Consider the following 15157-nt stretch of genomic DNA (forward strand, 5'->3'; position numbering starts at 1 on the left):
AAGAGACCCAGCAGAAACCAACCCAACACTGGGGAATAAAGAATATGTCCATATATATTAAACACCTGGCCCAGCTGGGTGCTCTGTGAATATTCCAGCTCGACAGAGAGTTGTAAAAGCCATTTCTGGTTAGTCTTGCACTCCTCAAACTAACAGCAAGTTTCTTTTTCTTCAGAAACGAGTAGTGCAAGGGAAAGAGCCCCCTCACCTGATGAGCATGTTTGGTGGAAAGCCCTTGATTGTGTACAAGGGTGGGACCTCGAGGGAAGGAGGCCAGACTGCACCTGCGGCAACGCGGCTCTTCCAGGTCCGCTCCAGCACCTCCGGAGCCACCAGAGCAGTGGAGGTACGTGGAGGGAGGCAGCCTTGGTGTTGTGTGTGCAGCCCCTGATGGGAACGTGATCCACTGAAGAGTTCAGTTCCCTCCATGGAAGAGGAACTTGGGCCAGGATAGACACGGGCTCAGAGCCCCACTGCTCTGAGAGAAAACGCACACAACACCTCTGTGCAACAATAAATCCTGGTGAGGAGAGGCCAGTGGTTTATGGCTGCAGGAACTCCCCAAGTTTCCAGCTTCAAGAGGCCTGTCCTTGTTGACACAGAGGAGTTGGTGTTAATGATTGATCAGTGTTTTCAGTAGGGACTGCTCTGCCTTGGGCTCCCTGGTGAGCTCCTAAATCTCCTGCCATAACCACCGGGACTGGCACAATGACAGCCAGGCATTCCTGCTATAGGTCATGTGTAATCACACACTGAAACAGTTATTTACTCTTCCCATGTGGAAAATCTAACTCATCACTTGGATACAGGGAATACACAACACATCTGACAGCTTTACATGCTCATATGGAAAATCTTGTTTGCAGTTTATTCAGCTGTAGATTCTGGTTTGATTTTGAATTAACAGGCTCCCTGTAGAGGATGGTTACATCTGACACCTGCAGTGTTCCTTCTTTTCAGCTGGATCCTACAGCCAGTCAGCTGAACTCCAATGATGCCTTTGTCCTGAAAACTCCCTCTGCTGCCTACCTGTGGGTTGGCCAAGGAGCCAGCAATGCTGAGAAATCAGGAGCACAGGAGCTGCTGAAGATACTGGGAGCTCGCCCAGTACAGGTTGCTGAGGGCAAAGAGCCAGGTGAGGGGGTCTCAGTGGAGTCTGAGATCATTTCTGTGTCACTGCACATCCTCAGCAGTTATTTCATGGGTGTTTTGTCTCCCAGAACAAGATGTGGACATGGGCAAAGAGGGGCTCCTTGGGTGTATTTCATTGTTTAACAGCACTCTCATGTGTGTCTGCAGGCCATCGGGCCTCTCTGACCCGGAAGAATGCTTCAAGTCCTGCCCAAACCATAACCCTGGTGCGGGTTCCATGAACAGGAGAAGCATCAGTCCCTCTTTGTGTTTTCCAGACAATTTCTGGGCAGCCTTGGGTGGCAAAGCCCCGTACCGCACCTCGCCCCGCCTCAAGGACAAGAAGATGGACACTCACCCCCCGCGCCTCTTCGCCTGCTCCAACAAGAGCGGCCGCTTCACCGTGAGTCTGGGGGATGCATTCAGCACCCACCCGACAGGGCTCAGAGAAGCTCAGGCCCAGCTGCTCTGAGCCCCCACCAGCTTACACCTCATCTTTCATGGTGTGGTGTGTCCTGTACAGATAAAGTCAATGAAGCCTGTGCTCATCTTAACCCTGTTTTTCAGATTGAGGAAGTTCCTGGAGATCTGACTCAGGATGACCTTGCCACAGATGATGTGATGCTCCTGGACACATGGGATCAGGTATGTCACGTTTACAGGGGGACAAGAGGAGCAAAGAATAGGCACAGATTGGCTCCAGATTGAGACCTCAACCACAATAGCCAGAGGTGCTGTTGTATTACAGATTCAGCACACATCAGCCACAAGGCAACTCAGAGCTGAATGTTGATGTTTTATAGAAAAATGTTCAAACATCTGCTACTTTCCCTTGACATTAAGCTAGTGTAGAATTTGTTCAAGAGTCTACAATTCATGTAAATAAAATGCAGGGGAAAAAACTTCCCATTATTGACCAATAGAGCCTTGGTCATGTCGGTCAACAACCCAGGCACAGCAACATGAGGATTTTCTGGTTTGTGTCACACTCTGTTCACTGAGGTTTCATCTAAATTATCCCTTTATAAAGAGAATGATTGTTGCTGAATTAATTAATATTTTTATCTTTAGGTCTTTGTATGGATTGGGAAAGATGCCCAAGAAGAAGAAAAGACTGAAGCACTGAAGTCTGGTAATGTCACATTTTCCTCTCTGAACTATCCCTTTCTCATTTCCCCGCTGTGTGATCATGACTCAGGCAATTCACATTCTGACAGGCATAGATAAAACCATAGGGTACAAACTTGCAGTGGGTATTTCTGTTCAAACGGCCGATGTGAAGCTGCCTCTCTGGCAGCCGTTCAGCCCCAGCTGAGGTGCTGCTGTGCAGGCCTGGTGCTCAGTGAGATCCCTCCCTGTGTCCCCAGCCAAGCGCTACATTGACACAGACCCCTCCACGCGGGACAAGAGGACCCCGGTGACCATCGTCAAGCAGGGCTTTGAGCCTCCCACCTTCTCCGGCTGGTTCCTGGGCTGGGACGATGACTACTGGGCTGTGGATCCCCTGCAGAGAGCAATGGCAGATGTGGATGTGTGAGCAGTGTTTGAAACAGAGCAAGTTCAGTGCCTTCAATGCCTTCAAGAGCTCCTTCCTCCTGCAGGATGTATGTTAACGAGGGAATGATGTTAATAGCCAATTAGCTGTGCAATAATTTCCGAAAACAATCACGACCAGTCATTGACCCTACTCCTTGCTTTGATTATATTTAATACAATAAAGCTTGTATGAAATATGGGAAGAACAGAAATGGTGGGGTTTGTTATGAAGAAGAAAACATTAAAGAGCAGCTGTAGATCCCATGTTTGAACACACCTTAGAAACCAAAACCTTCTTTAAGCCATTTTTTGCACATGGACTTTTTAGTAAAACATTACAGAAATTATTTTGAGAAGTTGGGACTGCTTTGCTTTCCCCTCTTCAGAATTATATGCGTTTGAGACCCTGATAAACAGTATTTTACTCTTTCAGAAACTCACTCATTAGTAAACAGCATGTTTTTTATTCAGGATGAGAGCAAAAAAGCATCTTGTGGTATCAACAAGAATTCACAGGGGTGGCACCTGCAGCAGCAGCGGGAGTTACAGGGTGACTCATCTTCCCCAAGGATTAACCTGGAGCTGTGCTGGTGCTCTGCTTCCCACTCCAAGTGCCTGAGCACAGCAATGCTAATTACTCCAGCTTTGCTAACTGTTTCTCCCGCTCCCAGCCAGAAGTTAGGCTCAGCTTACATCAGCTGCCACCTTGACAAACACAAAGTATATTGCTTTGGTGATGCAGAGGAAAACCTGCCCAGCAGACAGGCAGAAAAACAACAGCACTTGGGCATCTCCTGCCAGTGACAAAGGCACAGCGTGTCGAGGCACAGGTACCCAGGCCTAAAACACCTGTAAATACAGAGCTGATTGGAGCAGAAAGGGCATAAGAAACTACTTATGGAGTTATGCTGGCCAGTGGGAGAAGGGCACTTACATCAGTGATCCTGGCATTTCAGTTCCATTGCCTCGTCCCAGATTTTAAAGCTGTCAGACTCAGTGCTGGTGGCAGCCTGAAGAGTCTTCCCTACGCTGACTTCACTGACTTCACTTCTTCTCTTATTAATCCGTTCTACAGGGGTACAAAACAGGAAGTTTAACAGCTTGGGTTATGTGATCTGAGGCCCAGCTGCTTTGAGGATGAAATGTAAGCCCTTATTGACACAACAACCACTCCAGGTCTGCACAGAGCAGCACCAACGGGTAAAGCACCAGTGCAGCACCTGCTGTTAAACACCACTCCTCCCTGCTGCTAGTTACAGACATGGCATTTCCTAGAGAAATAAGGTTGTAGATCTGGATAAAATGCAGCACTTTGGTTTTTAAAAAAATATTTTTAGGATAAACAGATGCAGAGCCTTTTCAGTGCTTTAAAGCAGTGCAACTCTATGCAGACACAGCCTCATAACAACAGCAGCCCATCAGCGACCACAAGCACGTTGTATCCATAACTACGGCATGTTTGTGCCGTTCCTGGGTGGCAGCAAGACACAAAGTTTCACTCACAACTGCTTCTCATCAATGGGGACTGGTTTAGAGAACAGGAGCCTGATTTTCAGGAGCCCCCCAGGACACTATTCCACTTCCCTCGCAGGGCTGCAGACCCATTTTGTAGAAGGAATAATTCCAAATGTTGGATCACCTCTACCACAACTGGTTTTCTATTCTATTTGAAAAGGAGATTTTGGATTAGAGGTGTTCCATCCAGGACAATATGGATAAAGCTTATTTAAGATCACAACCTGCTTGTACTCCTTCTGAGAGGCTTTCAACTTCAAATATTGCGATTGTTCACATTCACAAACATTACACAGAAGTTCTATAACACACTCAGTAAAACAAAAAGATTCCTCAGCAAACCCACTTTGCTAACACTGCCACAAGCTAAAATACACAGGGAATTCAGTGCTGCAAACGTGGGCTGACCCCAAGCTTGCCCTCCCAGCCTCCCTACTCCGTCACACCTAGGAGGCCCTGCAGGATGTTTATGGGCAGGGGGAAGACGATGGTGGAATTCTTCTCGGCAGCGATGGTGGTCAGGGTCTGCAGGTACCGGAGCTGGAGAGCAGCAGGAGACTCTGTGATCACCATGGACGCCTCCTTCAGGGCCCTGGACGCGTTCATCTCGCCCTCGGCCGCGATCACCTGGGGAGGCAAACGGCTCAAACTGAACTCAGTCCTCAAAGTGGACTCAAAACAGGAGGACAGGAAATCCACAGGCTGATCTCAGCCCCAGGCAGGTACCACTGCCCAGCACCCTGCTAAGTGCTGCCCTGGGCACGTGCTTTCACCAGGCACAAGCTGCTCCTGTTTGCTCTCCAGGCCCCAGTGCCTGGTATCTTCCCATCCAGAATGCAGGATCACAAAAGCTGGCATCAGGTCTTGAGAATGCAATGCAAGTATTTATTCTATCTTCAAAAGCTTTTGTGCTTCTTCCAGCACTGCCTCGAAAATACTTTCTCCCTCAAGCTGTACTTTTTTGTATCTACAAGGGCTTGAGAGGGAATGGTGTATTTCTCATTTGGGAAAAACCAAATCCAGCCCCCAGGCTGATGTCATTACCTTGGCTCTCGCCTCCCGGGCAGCCTCTGCTTCTGCAGCCATGGCTCTCTGCAGCTGGACAGGTAACTTCACATCCTTGATCTCCACACGTTCCACCTTAATGCCCCAATCGTCTGTTGCCTCATCAAGTGTTGTCTACAGAAGGCAGGACAGGTAAGTGAAGCCACACACCTGCCTCAAATTAATGCCCAAATTTGAAGAATGACCAATAAACCAATCAATTCTCACCAAATTCTCAGACCTTCAGGGCTTTAGTATTTGTATGATTTGACAGCTGTAAGAGCACAACTGTTTTAAAGTAACAAAACCCCCCAGAGCTCGATGAATGTATTGAAGGAATTGCATGGTACAGTTTCCTTCCACAGTGAAGGACTGACACAAGGATCCAGGGAAGCCATCCTCTCCTGTACCCCCCATTCCCATGTGCTAGCCCCACTGGCCCTTAGTGCTTTAGTGCCTCATTCTTATTTTACAGAGTGCCTTCCCAAGAGAGCTTGTCAGGGCTTTGCCTACAGCTCCAAATCACAGCTGATCACTTAGAGATCAAATAAATCCCCACCTTTAAGTTATCCATGGGATTGCTGCTTTACCTGCTGTTTGATGGACTGCTTCAAGGTACTCATACCTGCATGCTGTGGGCAATTTCCTCACGGTCAGAGAGGATCTCAGAGAGGCTTTTGGTGCCCAGGACGTTCCTCAGGGTGGTCTGTGCCAGGAGCCGGGTGGCTGAGTCGGCGTTGGTGATGTTTGCCACGGCCAGGGTGGCATTCTGCACCCTGTAATAAACCACTCCATCCACGTTAATTGTCACTGAGTCCTTGGTCAGGATCTGAAAGCAGTGGGGAAAGTACAGAATATTCCATAAATACAAGGTTAATTTTTAGGACAATCACGTATTTGTTTTACTACACCAAGTCCTGGTTTCCCACTGCCTTGAAAACAAAAGTCCTTATATTCATGCTGCGTGTGAACGTGCCCCAGTGTTCACAAACCTCCCAGTAAGCTCTGCAAAGCTGAGACTAAATATGGGATTAGAAACTTCTCTGTGAAAAAGCACATTCCATTCACTTTGCCCTAATGTTATTTTTAGCCCACTTCCTCGAAATCACAGGGATCTGCAAGTCATGTCAGTGACAGGAAAAAGAGAAAAGCAGAAATTATTTACTCTGAAATTCATCTTCATCTGAGAAGGCTTAACCAGTGATTCTGGCAAGGAATCACACCCAGGCAGGTGCCCGTGCTGCCTTTCAGTGAGGTTTCCCCAGGGCTGTGGGGACTGTGCTGCAGAGCTGCAGCTCCTGGGACAGGAGGGTGGCACTGCACAGGGGAGCTCAGAGAACCAGAGAACCTCGTTCCATGGTGCACTATTCCCTTCAAGATTTACCTGCCATGTCCCTTCCCAAACTACCTCTTTTAGCAGGCTTTTCATAACACAAAAGCTAAAGAATGAGTAGCATGCACAGAAATCGTGTTGAACAAATAAAAATTGATTTCTGCCTCTATGTAAGGAACACAAACAAACCTAAATCTGTAAGCGTAATTTAATCAAGTCAAAAGAAAAACTGGATTACTGATGGCCTCACTAATGGTACACCAGCAGCTGCAAGCACATTCTGCCTGCCAGTGATTAGGTTTCTCCCAATTACCCTTTAGAGTGTACCAGGACAGCTGCCATTTGTCTCAATCTACAACGAACCATGAGCAGCAAACCCACGAGCAGATCTGATAGGAAACAGATGCACCACACAGGTTGCACGGAGCATCTCTGTGTCTCAAAATGCACCTGATACATGAGTGATACAGTTACAACCATCAGGATACAATTGTTCACTAACTTATTTTTAGAGGGACGGTTGGGTTTTATTCTTTTGTTATCCATCAAGTTGGCAGCACTGAGTTCAGCTGGCTTAATGCTCTGGAGACATTCTGCTACAAAGTTGGGATGTCCAAGGAAAATCAGACTAGAAATCAAAGTAATTTTTTTGTTCTTTAGGACCTGCCATGAGTGGCAGCACCTTCACCATGTTCCTGTGCAGGGCAGGGCACAGGAGCCAGGTGCACACAAACCCAGTGAAGGGAGCTGACCACTCATTCCCCCAGTTGCTATAAACAGCATTTGATGTATATTCCAATTTCATCCCATTACTTGAGCCAGCTTATACAAGTAGATAAATTGGCACAGGACAGATCCCTGCTGCGCCTGGAAATCTTCCAGGTTTCACAGGAGCAATTAGGGAATGTTGTATGAAGCCCAGCAGCCTTCGTTCCAAACCCCTCCCATTCCAGCTCTCAGGCAGTATTCAATTATCTCATTTGGTCCTCAGAGCATCATCTGTTTTCCTTCAGTGCTCTTCCCTTACTGATGACATTTCTAAGGGATATATGTATTCTTCACAATACATTGCACCTGCACAAGCAATCTGTATTCAAACTGCATGTTACCCAATACTGAGAGGGGAGAAGGAAAAGTGCACAAAATTCTGCAAGGACTTTAGTAGATGCAAAGGCAAATGCAAACTCACCTCCTGAGGAGGGATATCAAAAGAGATGGTTCTCATATCAACTTTGATGAAGCTGTCTGTGCAAGGCAGGACAAAAAACAAACCTGTGCCAAAAAATCCATTCAAGAAGATGTGAAAATGGGTCATTAGAGCAGACAAACTTGTTACTGCAGTAAGGTGAAATCCAACTGTTGTGGCTGTGCAGCTCTTTGTGAGGAGCTCAACAGCACAACACTTGTTAGTGGCTTCCAAACCAAGGTAAGATTTTCAAAAATGCATGCTGAGAAACTTCAATTTATCTGGATGTCACTACTTAGAGATTTTTAACATTTGGAAATAAAACAGCCCCAAAACTATTAACAACTACTTTTCAAAATGTTCCCCGCAGAGTTATTTGTGGGGCCTAATTCTGCCAAGCACCAATCTCCTGCCTTCTGTTCTGGTGGCTCACTGAGATCCTTCAGCTTTCCAGCAATGTGGAACATTGCAAAGCCTGGGTGAAAATGAAGGAAGAAGCCATTGCCCCTTTCTGTCACTTTGAGCAGCAGCAGCAACAGCTGAAAATAACATTCTTCCAGATCTCAGTTTCCAATATACAAAGACAACTTTTTTCCAAAACTATCAAATACTCTAGTGGCTTCTGTTACTTTTGAAGGATATCAAGGCTTTCAGACTCATTGGGTTTAACTGATACATCAAACCCATTTGATGGCATTACTCCTCCCTTTACATTTAGTGCTTTTGATTCTGCCTGCAGATCATACATTAACAAAGGGTGGAATTAAGTTTGCTGTCTTCTCAGTCCAGAGTACAAATCAGAACTTTATGAGCTGGAAGAGACCCACGAGGCTCATAAATTCCTGTTGTAACAAATCCTCTTACTGGAAGTTACAGAATTCTTGAGAAATGCCTTTGCCACTTTACTGCCATGTCTCTATACCATTATTGTTTTGCTGATGACTAGTTGGCACAAACTGCTGTGCAGGACATACCTGGTCCCTTCGCTCCCCCTTTCAGGATGCGCCCGAGGCGGAAGATGATGGCTCGCTCGTACTCCTTGATAATCTGGAACAGATGGCTGCATGTCAAGCACGGGTTTCCAGAAGTCACAGGATGGATTCCCAATTAGGAACACACCAGGCTACGACAGTCTTGAGTCTCAAATTTAATACACATTTCTCTACTGGCTGCTTTTGAGAATTTTAGTTAAAACTTTATTGTCAAAAAGCAAAGAGCGAAAGGAAAAAGTCAGGACAATAGTCCACAAGAAATATTCCTCAGACTCTCAACACGATGGCACCTGGGCAGGCTCAGGCACCTGCAGCAGCCATCAGGAATATCCTGGCAACAACACAACAAAGTGCAGCATCTGTGACCCAGCAGGGACTTTTCCAGCTCCAATTCTGATGTCACATCAGCCAAGCCAGGAGGAAATAACTCCTCCTGTCTGGAAACTGCAACATCAACCTCAGAGTGATCACAGACAGCACTGTGTCTTCAAATATGTCACATGCAGCCACATCTGTGTACATAATTTCTATTCACATACTTCATATTTAGATGGGTAATATATAGGGAGAGATCTTAAAAAAATAAAATATCCATTCTGTAAGAGTAGTTATGGGTTCTTGCAATTATTCTGATCCTTCAAATGAGCTCATTTACTAATGACAGCTGGGCAGATGTAGTGAAGACAGCAATGCAGGAATTATTTTGACCAAATATTGTAATACCATTTTTATTTTTGGTTTGAAGATGAATGCACTGCAGTGCTGGGGTCTGCTATAGCTCAAGAAAGAACAGAGCTAGATTAATTTGTGTTTGTTTTCTCAATAAATCCAGCTGAGAACAATAATAGCCACTCTGCATTGCTGAAAGTTTTAATTCAATTTCGCAGTGAACGATTTTACCTTTATGCACATCCATACTGATATAGGAAATGTAAGAACAGTGAAAAAAAACGAAGTGATCACCAGGATCCATCCACACACACCGAGGCCAGAATCAGTATCATCTACAAAAGAGCAGAAATTGTCACTTTTTTAAACAGGAGTGCCTATTAAAGTGCCTAAATGGGATATTTATGTTGAATGTTCCTTGAAATACGTCACTGTTAGCACTACTCCTCTGGCCAAATGCATTAGGTAGGTTTAGATCAGAAATCAAATTAAAAGCCAACTTCTGCTTTCATTTTCATTGGTCTCTAAGTTGTGCAAGACAGCTGAGGGCAGAATGCTGTCCAAGTAGCATTTATGCAGAAGTGTACCACACTGAAGTTTCAATTCCCAAATGCCTTTCTCTCCCCCAAGTTCTTCTAGCAAGTGACTCACAGGCAGCAGTGGAAATCGTTCCTTTGTTTTCTGAGAAGTCAGAGAACCTGATGTAAGGAGTAGAACCCAAATACCCCCCAGCCTGCCAGCTCTGGGACAGCATTGCTGGAACGTGGGTTCTGCTCCAGCTGTAACGGGTGCAGATCCAAGGAAAGCACAACTCTCACACCCGCTGGATCTGGGAAGTTGGATAAGATGAGGTACGAGATTAGCTGGATGTGAATTAAAACCTCCATACAGAATTCCTTGGCCAGAAACTCCCCATGCCTTATTCCTGTCAATGGGAGACACCAGCTGAAGGTAACTCTGGGATCAAATAACGAGCTGGTGGTTTCAAAAGCTACCCAGGCAAAGCCATGACAAAACGTGGCTTGGGAGGCATTCCCAGAGCTGCAGGAAGTTTCTTATCCTGCCAGCTAAGACTCCTAAGGGGCTGCCAGGAGCCTGCTGCCAAGCAGGGACGTCCCAGGGTGACACCCAGCACTCACAAGCATCACTTCCTACTCTGGAGATTCGGAATGTCATGTAGAAGTCACCTCAAATGATGTCACATTTCAAGATTGCTTTATTTAGCACCAATGTGTTGTTTTTACAATACAAGAAGGGAGAGAGAAGCTGTCTTGTGGGAAACTCTATGAGACACAAGAAACACACCTGGCATTTGTGGGATGAGCTAGTTCTGCAGCTCCTGGAGGTGATCCCATCCCTGCCCACCCCACAGGCTGGAAACAAAGGCTTGACCCCACATGAAGTGCTGGCTGACAGTATTCCCAAACCCCAAACCTGCCACTGGAATATCCTCTGAGCTAAAAGGCAGGCAAGCCCCCACCTTGGATTTATAACCTGCTGCGATGGACAAGTCTAAGCAGGCAATAAAAAAATGGAAATATTCTTGAGCAACCTCTGTAAGAAATAAACCACAAGGAGAAAGACTATTAAAAAAATAAAAAAAACTTAATTGAATCAGGCTTCAATGCCTTTAAGGCTGACTGGAACAGTTACCATTACTTTAGCAAGAAATTATCACTTGGACCATCAAACTGTATTAAGAATTTATAATACACACTTAGTGCTGGAGGCTAAGATGGAAGGGGAAAGTTCTCGTTACAGCTTGAGGTGTGGCACACGCTTCATTTGTGATTTATTTCCTTCTGCAAAGTCTCTACAATCCAAACAAGCACACCACTGTCCAACAGCAAAAACGACTGAAAACAAAATGGCAATTCCAGAGTGAATTACGTGTCTTCACAGAGCATTTCACATGGGAAATACCCAAAATTTTGACATCCAATAACCAAAACTACGTCTAATGCCACTTACTCCATATTTTATTGTGATCACAAATAGAGCTGCAGGAGAAACCACCTCAGCAGCGTGCTCAGGAAAGGCTTGCAGAGACAAGACTGGCACCGACGTGACCATGGCGAGGTAACTAATAACTAATAACTAACATAGTTACACATGAAATGCAGATCCTCTCCAAAGATGCCAGAGCCAGGATGTGCCATTGGGCACCAGGCCCAAAGAGATCCACAGTTATTTATACAACAACTCGAATTACCCAGCCAAAGGCTTCGTACACAAAGCTTTCTTATAAATACATTTCCTTCTCTGGTTGCAAACGAGAAAAGCACAAAATAAATCAGGACTTTTCCGTTGCCTGCTTCTGAGCAGTGGAAGTAACAGGAAAACATTCCAGCTTCCAGTGAGGGAACTGCCAGTTGTGCTATCTCAGTGCATCATCTCCAAAATGTCCTGACCAACACCTCCTAACTGGAAGGCCAAAAACCACATCAACAACGACACCAAGAAGTAAGAATTCAGTACAACTCATTGCCCTGTCTGAGAACATCTACCACTTCCTCCAGTCACACCTAGACAGGATTTGGCTGCAGTAAAAAGCCACAGTAGTGTCAAAAAACAACCCCTAAGGTCTTCTTCCTCTCGTTTACTGGTGCAGCGTTGCAGAGATTACTTCTGTTGACCCTTCTTGTCTTCATTTCCGCAGTTTTCCCCTTAGTGACCCGAGTTACTGCACAGGAAAGGAAACCACGCACCACAGAAAGCCACCCGAGTTACGCCACCGGGGCAGCTCGTGGTGACAGAGTGAGGACCGGGAATCACCACCTGCGGCCACGATACCCGAAGGGGCAGCGGGGTTAGCCCCCGTTAGATGGTGCTGAGGGCTCGGCATCCCCCGTTAGACGGGGCTGGGGGCTCAGCATCCCCCGTTAACTGGGCCTGGGGGCTCAGCATCCCCCGTTAACCGGGGCTCAGCAGTCCCCGTTATCCGAGGCTGGGGGCTCAGCATCCCCATTAGCCAGGGCTGGGGGCTCAGCATCCCCCGTTAGCCGGGGCTGGGGGCTCAGCATCCCCCGTTAGCCGGGGCTGGGGGCTCAGCATCCCTCGTTATCCGAGGCTGGGGGCTCAGCCAGCCCTGTTAGCCGGGGCTGGGAGCTCGGCATCCCCCGTTAGCCGGGGCTGGGGGCTCAGCCTGCCCTGTTAGCCGGGGCTGGGGGCTCAGCCTGCCCTGTTAGCCGGGGCTGGGAGCTCGGCATCCCCATTAGCCGGGGCTGGGGGCTCAGCCTGCCCTGTTAGCCGGGGCTGGGAGCTCGGCATCCCCATTAGCCGGGGCTGGGGGCTCAGCCAGCCCTGCTAGCCGGGGCTGGGGGCTCACCAGCCCCCCTCAGCCGGGGCCGGGGTCGCTCCGTGCCGCCGGTGACCCCCGGGCAGCCGGGGCTCAGGGAAGCGGAGGCTGCCCGGGAAGCGGAGCACAACCGCTCCTCGCTCCTCTCGCGGGCTTAACTTCAGTGAAGCATCCTCAAACTTTCCTCCGTGACTAAATGAAGCAATAATTAAAAAGAAGAAGCGGAGAGAGAGGGACACGAAGGCGCCCCGCGAGGAGCGGCCGCTGCGGGGCCGTTTGGGGACAGCCCCTGCCCGCTCCCCCTGCGGCCGTTACCTGGAGGCAGCCGGCTCTTGCCCGAGAACCCCGCTTCGTGGTCGGACATGGTCCCCGAGTCCCCTCAGAGCCGCCTCGGAGTCAGTCCCGCGTCCCTTCCGAGCCGTGTCTGCGCTGTCCCGCCGCCGCTGTCACCGCCGCCGCCGCCCTCAGAGCCGCCCCGTCGCGGCTCCCTCAGCGCCGCCTCAGCGCAGCCGCCGCGCGCCCGCCCCGCCCCGCCCGCGCGCTCCGGGGAGAGGGGCTGCGCGCGCCCGCCCCCGCCGCCAGGGGGCTCCACCGCCGCTGAGGGCGTGAGGGAGCGAGCATGGAGGGGCACGGAGTGACCGTGGAGTGACCGTGGAGTGACCATGGAGGGGCACGGAGTGACCATGGAGGGGCACGGAGTGACCATGGAGGGGCATGGAGTGACCATGGAGTGACCATGGAGTGACCACGGAGTGACCATGGAACGGCCATGGAGTGACCATGGAGTGACCATGGAGTGACCATGGAGCGGCCATGAAGTGACCATGGAGGGGCATGGAGTGACCATGGAGTGACCATGGAGCGGCCATGAAGTGACCATGGAGGGGCATGGAGTGACCATGGAGTGACCATGGAGCGGCCATGGAGCGGCCATGGAGTGACCATGGAGTGACCATGGAGCGGCCATGGAGTGACCATGGAGGGGCCGTGGAGCGGCCATGGAGTGACCATGGAGTGACCATGGAGCGGCCATGGAGTGACCATGGAGGGGCCGTGGAGCGGCCATGGAGTGACCATGGAGAGGCCATGGAGTGGCTATGGAGCGACCCCCGCCCGCCGCACCTGGCCCGGGCCAGCGGAGGGCCAGCGGCCGGAGGGCGGCCCGGGGCTGCAGGCAGGGCAGGGAAGGCAGGGAGGACAGGAGGGAAGGCGCGGAGTGAGCGAGCGGCCCGGCGGGCAGCCATGGCCTGAGGTGAGTGAGCCCCGCATCCCGTCCTGAGGGGAGCGGCGGGGAGAGTTCCAGCTGCCCCGGCCTCGTGTGTGGGTCAGCGTTCTGTGGGGTTTTATTGCTTTTCTTCCCCACGCTCTCTTACTCTCACGTGGAGAGTTGGGATCTTTCATCCCGTTTGGAAGAGGCCACAGTAATGATTTCTGCTGCTTTCCAAGGTCCCTCCACAGAGTCTGTGCAAAAGTACATCATACACACACAGGCATTGCATACCAGGTTGTTAAATTTGACAAGAGTTCCAAAGTTGAATTCAATATTAGTGTGAGTTATGAAGTCCATAGATAATTGCTGGCTATTCTTTAACCTTTATTTCTCTATGGGATATTGGTAATTAGTGGGCACGTGCAAACGTGCACCTATCACATTACACTGTGCACTGAGAGAGTGCAGTCGCTTCTTTGAAAAACACATTGCAGTCCATGAACAAAAATGGTATTAGACCACTAAAATAGATTTATTTTCAGCATTAATGTTATTCTGTCTTAAACTCTTCCTTGGAAGAGCCTAAATGGACAGCCTGAATCTTGCTGTCCATTACGTTCCAGAGGAGCAAAGATTTTGGTTTGGTAGCACAATTGGTTGAGGCAGAGGTAGGAGTGGAGCTGGATGCCAAATGTACAGTCTTGAACACTCTTCCTATTGCTGCTGTGAGCTCCTCCTGCCACACTCGTGCCAGTTGATTTCAGTCTGATCCAGATGAGCAGGACATGAAACTAAAGACTAAATCTGTCTCGAGAGTCCCGAGTGACCTTTTGAAAGTCCTTCTGCCCATTATCTTTACTCATATGTTTGCTATTAATACATTTCCCAGTGCTAACACCTGCTGTTCTCATATTAGTAACTCCACAACCTTTTTGTCCTATTGTCTACAACTTTGGAGTTTACCTATGCTCTGTAGCACATGGGGCTAATTTTTCTCGTGGGTGACAGGAAGGGACAACCTGTGAGCTAAATGAGAACTGATAAATAATCATTTATGCTCAAGTTGTCACCTGCACGCAGCTGGCAAATGCCACGAAGAAACTTACAAAGCAATGTGACATTTGACCATGGGTTGTAAATATCACGGTGCTGTAATTGAGTGAGAGTCCGTGCGATTCCATGGGCTGGCTGACCTTAGGATCTCCGGGCAGATAGGCTGGTTTAGAGTTCATCAGCATCGATA

General features: G+C 48.7%; 2 protein-coding genes across 6 annotated transcripts in view; one reads left to right on the plus strand and one right to left on the minus strand.

The window, feature by feature from the left end:
* GSN (gelsolin) overlaps positions 1-4329 on the plus strand; it is a 22319-nt gene extending 17990 nt beyond the window's left edge. For all 4 annotated transcript variants that reach the window (XM_064394197.1, XM_064394196.1, XM_064394199.1 and 1 more), the window contains exons 12-17: positions 176-346; positions 961-1135; positions 1410-1534; positions 1699-1776; positions 2203-2263; positions 2499-4329. In XM_064394197.1, the coding sequence (XP_064250267.1) occupies positions 176-346; positions 961-1135; positions 1410-1534; positions 1699-1776; positions 2203-2263; positions 2499-2668 (780 nt within the window). In that variant the 3' untranslated portion in view covers positions 2669-4329. The remainder of the gene's footprint in view (positions 1-175; positions 347-960; positions 1136-1409; positions 1535-1698; positions 1777-2202; positions 2264-2498) is intronic.
* STOM (stomatin) lies at positions 3109-13179 on the minus strand. 2 transcript variants are annotated; one of them, XM_064394201.1, is made up of 9 exons: positions 13020-13179; positions 9638-9741; positions 8720-8792; positions 7749-7831; positions 5852-6055; positions 5227-5361; positions 4629-4809; positions 3602-3736; positions 3109-3516 (listed from the first exon to the last, which is right to left on the minus strand). In XM_064394201.1, exons 1-8 carry the CDS (start codon positions 13066-13068, stop codon positions 3603-3605), a joined length of 963 nt encoding a protein of 320 aa, XP_064250271.1. In that variant the 5' UTR covers positions 13069-13179; the 3' UTR covers positions 3109-3516; position 3602. The 2 variants fall into 2 exon arrangements, with proteins under 2 accessions (XP_064250271.1, XP_064250270.1); XM_064394200.1 differs by having other exon boundaries at positions 3109-3736.
* Between the last annotated feature and the right edge of the window lie 1978 nt (positions 13180-15157).

Source organism: Passer domesticus, chromosome 18 (genome assembly GCF_036417665.1).
Source record: "Passer domesticus isolate bPasDom1 chromosome 18, bPasDom1.hap1, whole genome shotgun sequence".
Classification (NCBI taxonomy): Eukaryota; Metazoa; Chordata; class Aves; order Passeriformes; family Passeridae; genus Passer; species Passer domesticus.

Excerpts from the sequence above, each read along its gene's own strand:
- STOM (XM_064394201.1), bottom strand. The coding sequence starts at position 13,068 with ATGTCCGACCACGAAGCGGGGTTCTCGGGCAAGAGCCGGCTGCCTCCA. Across the intron at positions 8,793-9,637 it reads CAGTATGGATGTGCATAAAG|ATTATCAAGGAGTACGAGCG; the intron begins GTAAAATCGTTC and ends CATCTGTTCCAG. Across the intron at positions 7,832-8,719 it reads AGGGGGAGCGAAGGGACCAG|GTTTGTTTTTTGTCCTGCCT; the intron begins GTATGTCCTGCA and ends TTTTTGGCACAG.